This window comes from Azolla caroliniana, unplaced genomic scaffold (assembly GCF_043228905.1).
Source record: "Azolla caroliniana isolate FFs.n. ecotype wild unplaced genomic scaffold, voAzoCaro1.0.p SCAF_8, whole genome shotgun sequence".
Taxonomy (NCBI): domain Eukaryota; kingdom Viridiplantae; phylum Streptophyta; class Polypodiopsida; order Salviniales; family Salviniaceae; genus Azolla; species Azolla caroliniana.
Window position 1 is genome coordinate 7,537,541 of NW_028230443.1, and position 8,265 is coordinate 7,545,805.

The 8,265-nt window shown below is 36.3% G+C and overlaps 1 protein-coding gene across 2 annotated transcripts; it reads right to left on the reverse strand.

Moving 5' to 3' along the window:
- Positions 1–250: 250 nt before the first annotated feature.
- Positions 251–4,078, reverse strand: LOC147860948 (tubulin beta-5 chain-like). 2 transcript variants are annotated; one of them, XM_087323318.1, is made up of 5 exons: positions 3,943–4,026; positions 3,781–3,823; positions 2,006–2,419; positions 1,550–1,819; positions 251–1,211 (listed from the first exon to the last, which is right to left on the reverse strand). In XM_087323318.1, exons 3-5 carry the CDS (start codon positions 2,397–2,399, stop codon positions 547–549), a joined length of 1,329 nt encoding a protein of 442 aa, XP_087179444.1. In that variant the 5' UTR covers positions 2,400–2,419; positions 3,781–3,823; positions 3,943–4,026; the 3' UTR covers positions 251–546. The 2 variants fall into 2 exon arrangements, with proteins under 2 accessions (XP_087179444.1, XP_087179443.1); XM_087323317.1 differs by lacking the exon at positions 3,781–3,823 and having other exon boundaries at positions 3,943–4,078.
- Positions 4,079–8,265: the final 4,187 nt, after the last annotated feature.

Genomic DNA, 8,265 nt, shown 5'->3' on the forward strand with positions numbered 1-8,265 from the left:
ACACAAATGATTAAATTTTTAAATGACTAGGAAGGAATGTTCAGTACATGACAGATAATAATAGAGAGATTCGCAAATGAATAGCATAGTAGTGCTTTTAGATAGATGCACATAGATGCAACTTCGAGTCGAAATTAACATAAATAAAGGACATCACAAATGAATAGCATAGTACTGCCTTTAGATAAGAAGTGAAGAGAAGCAACATCAAATCTGAATTAACTTGGTTTAAGAATCACAAGACAGACAATTAACTTGAATCTGATCTGGAAAGATTCTTCTTTGCATAAAATAATTGCAATTAAGGAACTCACAAATGAATAGTGCAGTACTACCTTTAGATAGAACCCATCAATAATGTTCCTAATAGGAGTCCATAAGATATGAAACTCAAAACATTACCAAATTCAAAAAACAAAAGAATTTTGAAACCTATAGATAGATAGAAACCATCATATGATCTCAAGTCCATAAAAGATATGAAACTCCATAAGCAAAAGCCAACAAATGAATGAATTCAAACATAGGGGACTTTTATATTCTCTACTATGCGGCTTCTTCATCTTCATAATCGATGTCATCTTCAGCAGTTGCCTCTTGATATTGTTGATACTCTGAAACAAGATCATTCATGTTACTTTCAGCTTCAGTAAACTCCATCTCATCCATTCCTTCACCAGTATACCAATGCAAGAAAGCCTTTCGACGGAACATAGCTGTGAATTGCTCAGAAACGCGTCGAAACATCTCTTGAATCGATGTTGAATTCCCTATAAAAGTTGAAGCCATTTTCAGGCCTTTTGGAGGGATATCACAAACACTCGACTTCACATTGTTGGGGATCCACTCCACAAAGTATGATGAATTCTTGTTCTGTACATTAATCATTTGCTCATCCACCTCTTTTGTACTCATTTTTCCTCGGAACATGGCTGATGCAGTTAAGTATCGGCCATGGCGAGGATCAGCAGCACACATCATGTTCTTTGCATCCCACATTTGTTGAGTAAGCTCTGGAACGGTGAGAGATCTATATTGTTGGGAGCCTCTTGAAGTGAGAGGAGCAAAACCTACCATGAAGAAATGAAGCCGAGGAAAGGGGATCAAGTTCACTGCAAGCTTTCGAAGATCTGAATTGAGCTGTCCCGGAAACCTAAGACAACACGTTACTCCACTCATAGTTGCAGATATGAGATGATTCAAATCGCCAACTGTTGTGGATCCATATCACAGAGTGCATTAGATAGGAGCTTTCGTTTTTACTTTATCTTAAAGTTGATAAAAATGTATTGACCTAATGCATTCAATGAGAGAGTTTTCTCTTAAACATTAAATTGGTAAAACTTTTCAATTTGATCCATGCTTATTTGTTTATATGCCTAGCATATCAGCTTTATGCATAGTCAGTGAGACTAGAATTTAAAAATAATCAGCATTAATTTTTCATAATGCTACCAAACCTCAGTGGGAGATGGTTATATGAAGATGTGACAACATAATATTGAATAGATCGAATAGTAGTGCAATAATGACATGATCAAGGACTTACAAGTTGGAGTGGTAAGCTTTAGCGTGCGGAAGCAGATGTCATACAGAGCTTCATTATCAAGGACCATGCATTCATCCGCATTTTCAACAAGTTGGTGGACAGAGAGAGTTGCATTGTATGGTTCCACAACAGTGTCAGACACCTTAGGGGATGGAAAAACAGAGAATGTGAGCATCATCCGGTCAGGATATTCTTCTCTCATTTTAGAGATCAACAAGGTTCCCATTCCAGAACCTGTGCCTCCTCCAAGAGAGTGACAAACTTCAAAACCTGAATTCCCATTATTAGCAGGTAAGAGAAGAGGTCTTGGAAATTTTCGATCATAATAATTTTAACTAAGTTCATACCCATGATGAATGTCATATCAATTCCAATTAAAACTATAGCATTGATCAACATTACAATGGACTAGGTTTATCTCATTGATCAATAGAACTGCATAAAAAGAAGGCCTACCTTGAAGACAGTCACAATTCTCAGCCTCTTTTCTCACCACGTCCAGGACAGAATCAATAAGTTCAGCACCTTCAGTATAGTGTCCTTTCGCCCAGTTATTTCCAGCTCCACTTTGGCCAAACACAAAATTATCAGGCCTAAAGAGTTGTCCAAGTGGACCAGTGCGAACACTATCCATGGTACCAGGCTCAAGATCCATGAGAACAGCCCTAGGTACATATCGACCACCACTGGCTTCACTGAAATATACATTGATTCGTTCAAGCTGAAGCTCAGAATCACCATTATACATTCCGATGGGATCTATTCCATGTTCGTCGCATACTACTTCCCAAAACTTGGAGCCGATCTGGTTGCCGCATTGTCCACCCTGAACGTGGAGAATTTCCCTCATTTTCGGTTACAATGGATGAACTGCCATGACAAATGCAATGTTTAGAATGGGTCACAATTGACAAAGAATGAGCACAGAAGATTATAAGTAGTTCAAATAATGTTGACTCAGATGCCTATCAAGAATATTGTGGGACAGAGGCATAAATTGCACATAAATTGCAGGTGTGATCAGATGGATCCATTGGCAACGTCTCCCAAAGTAGATGGATATCACTTGGACTTGGTGTAACAATATTAAACAAAGCTTGGCATATTAGTATTCATTGAGTAGAAGAAATCCTTGATAAAAATTCATCCCTATATAAACAAACGAAACTCTCAAGCGCTTCTCCCTATGACAATTAGCAACTTCTGGAAAGATCAATTATCTTAGTATCACTATGACATATCTAAGACTTAAAGCAAGATTTGACTATGCCTTGACAAATTCATCCCCATTACAAACGTACATGGCTAAAATCAATTGTTAATGTGCACAAGTAAAAGAAGATTATCCGATTGTGAAGGGGAGATAAAACATAGTAGCCTATCCAGTGACACGTGGAAGATGGAAAGTGGCACCAGGTGGAATCACATCATCCTATCCGAAAGGTTGCTAGAAAAATGTGTCAGAATACGTTAAGCTACGATTCAAGATAAAGACAAGACATGGATACAGAACGTATGATATATTTATGTGCATTCACATAGAGGGAACTGGATCCGGACTCGCAGATCCTGAAGAGATGACCGTTTATTTATACACATTATCAGATCCTACAGAGAAGACCAATTATCTTAGTTTACTTTGAAAAACACAAAAGGAAACTAAATGTGGAAAAGGGAATGGTTACACATAGCTGGAATCATTTGCAAATGACAGAAAAAAAGGAAGCGTGTGGAACTTCCTAAATTTTGATTTGCAAATGTTAAGGATTGGATAAAGGAAAGAACGAAGTAGAATATAGAGAGAATGTAGAGGAAAATCCATGTTTTGATTCAATAAGTGAAAATGGAATGTATGAGAACCTATACTTCGATCCTGAGGATGAAAATGAAGCAAAGGTGTGCGGAGAAGATATAGGAAACTTACATTCCAACTCAAGAAGTGAAAAAATGAAGGACTTTTGTAACTGGAGAAGGTGCAGAAGACATACACTTGGATTCAAGACGTGAATAGTGAAGGGAACTTGAACGTGGAGAAGTTGCAGGAAAATGTGAAAATGAAGTCGAATTGTCATGGATAAGGCATTGAAACCCTAGATAAACACACTATCGCAGACATCTGGAAAGACTGAAAAGTGAGGGATCCAAAGAAAGCCCAGCAATGGAAGAAATTTTAGCTAGTTAACGATCAGATTGTGTTTGTGTGTGAGAGGAAGAGAGGGAGATTTATTTACCTTCAAAGATCTGATGAAAACAAGATTGGAGAGAGGCGAGGAGCTGAGTTAAACACATAGAGAGAGAGAGAGAGCTTTACCTTCGAATCTCTGATGAAAATGAGCTTGTCGGGGAGAAATGAGAAGAGATGAAAAGAAATAAGATGAGATGAGAAGATTTACCTGCGGAACTAGTAGAAGATCTGAGGAAGACGGTCTCGTCTAAGCGATCGCGCACACAGAGATGATGGAGATGGAGATTGAAGAGGAAGATCGTGTGTGGTTTTTCTTCGTAATTTGCAGACAGACAGACAGACAGACAGACAGAAAGATAGAGAGATATAGAGAGAAAGAGTAAGCTTATTTAATTTCGTTAGTATCTATTTCTATCCTTTCAAACACAAAAACAAAAAAAAATATTAACAAAGTAAAAAATGAAAAAAGGCGGCCTTACCTTCGTGATTAATTACCTAATTATGGTCTTAGCTAGTTAATTAATTAGTTAATTAGCCTTCCCTTATCCTTAGCCTCTCATATATGTGTGTGTAAAATCTCTCTTGTCTAAGTCTTGTCTTTCTCTATATATCTTTTCCTTATCTCTATGTATATTTTTCCCTTACTTGGTTAAGTAGGTACTTAGTTAGTTAATTAGGTACTTAATTAGTTAATTAATTATTTAATTAGGCTGCCTCTCGTGTGCACGTGTAGAATCTCTCTGTATATACTTTCCGATGGTATTCTATTTGTCCAAATATGTTTTCCAGCGGGCATCTATATGTCTCTATATACATATACTTTTCCTTGCGGTATTTTGTTTGTCTTTTGATATGTTTTCTAGTGATCTACCTATCTCTATATATACTTTTTCCGGTAGCCATATCTTGTGTGGTTTGAGAGAGAGAGAGAAAGCCAAAGAGAGATGGATGGACCTGGTTGGAGGTCATGGGTTCAACCCTTACATTCCACAATGGCATCTACTAAATTAAGAGATATTTATGGAGTATCACCGAGGTGAGGGGGTGGGTGGCCAGTTTTTTTTATGCTCCTTCGGGACCTCCGCTCTCTTTTACGGTTTGTCTCATCCTCTCCCCCTTCTTCTTCTTCTTCTTCTTCAATATTTCCCTTCCTCCGATCTCCACTTTCTTCTTTGGTAGTAACATTGTGAATCATGACACTTGGTAGGCGTCACGATTAAGATTACCTACCAAAAAGCTCATCAAGCATGGATGGTCCAACCTTCCCAAACTAAGGTAGGTGGCAATGAGGTAGTACATTGTCCATGGTTGACCTACCTCACTTGTATGGAAGTAGGCCAAATGTTGTTAAACTTGGATAGGTTATCTAAATGTTTGTAAACCCTACTTAGGTTTGGAAAATGTCGATGTTGGCACTAGGCCTTTGTTGTTGGTTGGCGTTGAGATCGACAGGCATGAATAAGAACATGTGTAGAATCAAATTATTAGAATATTTGGTCAACAACCACCATTGGTCATGACCTTATGAGGATAGTGGATGAATAATAACATGTGTTGAGTCAATTATTACGACATGCGCCCAATGGCTATTGACTTTATTAGGGTGACATGGTAAAGCAAGCTCTAATGTCGATAATCTCACTTATGTTAGCTACTTACAACCCCTACCTAACACTAGGTTTTCACAATGGGGGGTGTTCTTGAGGTCGACGAAGATGAAATAAGAACATGCATAACAATCTTCACAATTCACAAGACTTGAAAGTACCAATTATTGGGACGAAATTTGGCAATAAGTTAATAATAATCTTGTACCATTTTGCCCTCACATATTTCATGGTCAATCCCTACCCTACTTATAGCTTAGTTAACCAAGAGCATGCCAACACATGTTTATGTTCACATGGATGAATAAGAAATGACATAGGAACAATGGTGGTTCATGCAATGAATTAGCACCTACCTTTTATCAAGATTGGCTCTATGATGAAAGCTAGAGAGGCCTTAGTTATCTCTCCTTGGTCATATTTCTCCCCAGGGTGCATGGGCTTTTATGTCTACAAACCCATGTTGAAAGCCTCAATGTATATCCAAAAACACGTTAAATCTTTAAAGTTTGTTACGCATGAATTTTCAAACCTGTAACAATTTGGTGTCAGGAAACAATCAACAAAGTCATCCCAAGCTTGCAAATCACGAGTCATCCACCATAACTAGCTAAAACAAGTTGCTAGATTTACGATGGTATGATCTAGATTTGTCGTCCAATTTTTCTAAATGTAGGATAAGATATTTATAAGAGACTTAATTTGTAGTATCGTTAATTATATCTCCATGAATAAGATGCAACGTAAAGATAATTGTATTCGAGCAAAACTTCATACATGAAATATCTTATGAATAGAACAATTTGATCATAGTCCTTTGACATGCCTTTTAGCAAGGTATAAACACATCGGAGTACATCCATTGTGCATTCATATGTGCAAATTATATGTATGGGGGAAAGTGCCTTAATTGGGATCAATACAACTAGATCTATGTCATATGTCGTTTTATAATCTACAAATACGTAGACCAAACGATGAAAATCAAATAAATGACACACTTTCTTTATTGTTGATATAAGTTTCACTTTTAAGGGACATCTCTTTGTCCACGTAACTATGACATACGCACATGCAGAGATACTTTTTTGAAGCATCGATGAATGTTATGGATGATGTTTGTGGGAAAAATAGAGAGCCTAGTAGTGACACGAATTTGGCATTAAGATATACTAACTTTAGGTGTGTCACATCAATTGCTAGTAAAAGCAAGATATTTTGCAATAAAGATATATTTGAGGAGATGCATTCTTGTCCAACAAAGCATCGTCTAGTTCCTCTTGGGAGTTGGGACCCCCCTCTATAGCGTATTACATATACATACATTGGTAACATTAAATAAAGAACTGACAAAGTTAATGAAATAATAGCTTTTTGTTTCTCACATCTTTGTCTTTAAAGCTTCAAGTGAACAAACTATACGATGTGCGTTGTGGCCACATTGGCATTTTAGAGACATAAACACTCTTTTTCTACTTCTACCTCCATAATATGATCCCCTCATTGTCAACTAACCCTTTAACGATTTTTTCTACATTGAGCCATATACATGAATTTGCATGCAGCTAGGAGCAATTCTAGGACTATGAGTGAGACCTAATGGTAAAATTTAAAGATAATTGGAAGGCGCTTGAACTTGAACATTATAATTTGTTGAAGTTTTGTTACATAAAGAATATTTTATATGTCAAAATTTATAATATAGGTGTTAAGATGAAAATCTTTATTGAAGATAACGCGCTCAGAGTTTTGATGACAAGTATAGGTGTTGTAGAAAAGTTTAGCTTTATGAAGTGAAGATGGCTCTAATCTAGAGTGCAAGGAAGGACATTGTTGTGGATATCATTTTTTAGACCTACGCTTAGTTTTATCATAAAAGGACCATCTCCAATAACCACAATGCTTGGGATTACTACTAAAATATTTAACAAACCAATCAATGTAAGAATTCCATAAATAGGCTTATTATTGATCATAAGTGAACTTTGGTCTTCACTATCAAGGAGAGATAATGATCCTCAAATATGACCTCTTATTGTTGGAAGTTTTACACTTGGAACTTTAATTTCGAATGCCTTGTGGATTACAAATTTGCAAAATTTCTATTGGTAGAAATAAAAATGACATTTAGTTGATGAGTTTGATGGGATTGTCAAGTGCTCTTTGGCTATGATAAACTAAAAGTGAGATTCAATTAGGGAAAACATGTGATCCTAATTATGAATTAAAATGATCAAATGCTTGTAATTGGAGTATAGGTAATTGGTAATTGTATCAATGATCCTATGCATGGTAAATGACCATACAAATCTATCATATGGGAATATTTTCAATTCATATTTCAATCTACCATGCGATGTTAGACAAACTTGTTGCCATATTTTCCGACAAGGTTTTATTCTATCTATTTCATCACAACAAATTTATTAGACCTCATGATGATAGAAGTCAAGTCATATGGAATCAAATTGTACATGAGGTCATTGGTATAGATAACAACAAAAGAAAATCAATCTCAATCTACAAGCTTGGACAAGTGGCTTGAAAAACCTTCTGTCTATGAAATCCATTGTTCTAGCCTCCCTCCACCGTTGTTTGAACCGAACCGCGAAACCGCAACTTAACGGTTTTTTATTAATTAATTTATTTTTGGTCATTAAACAATCTTTTCATTTTCATGCCTTATTCTCACATTTTAGGAAAATCTTTAAATTTTAAATAATGAAATATTTTAAAATTTAAAATTTGACCTAAGCTGAAAACCGAAACCGAACCACAAAACTGTGGTTTTACTGGTTTAATGGCTTAACGGTTTGAACAAATTTTAATGGTTTGGTTTGGAATTTTAAACGGTTCGGTTTGGACCCTCTCGAACCGAACTGATGCCGATTGTTAGTTGTTTGGTAAAAACTTTGTGAGGTTGC

Excerpts from the sequence above, each read along its gene's own strand:
- LOC147860948 (XM_087323317.1), bottom strand. The coding sequence starts at position 2,399 with ATGAGGGAAATTCTCCACGTTCAGGGTGGACAATGCGGCAACCAGATC. Across the intron at positions 1,820-2,005 it reads GAATTGTGACTGTCTTCAAG|GTTTTGAAGTTTGTCACTCT; the intron begins GTAGGCCTTCTT and ends ATGGGAATTCAG. Across the intron at positions 1,212-1,549 it reads AAAGCTTACCACTCCAACTT|TTGGCGATTTGAATCATCTC; the intron begins GTAAGTCCTTGA and ends GATCCACAACAG.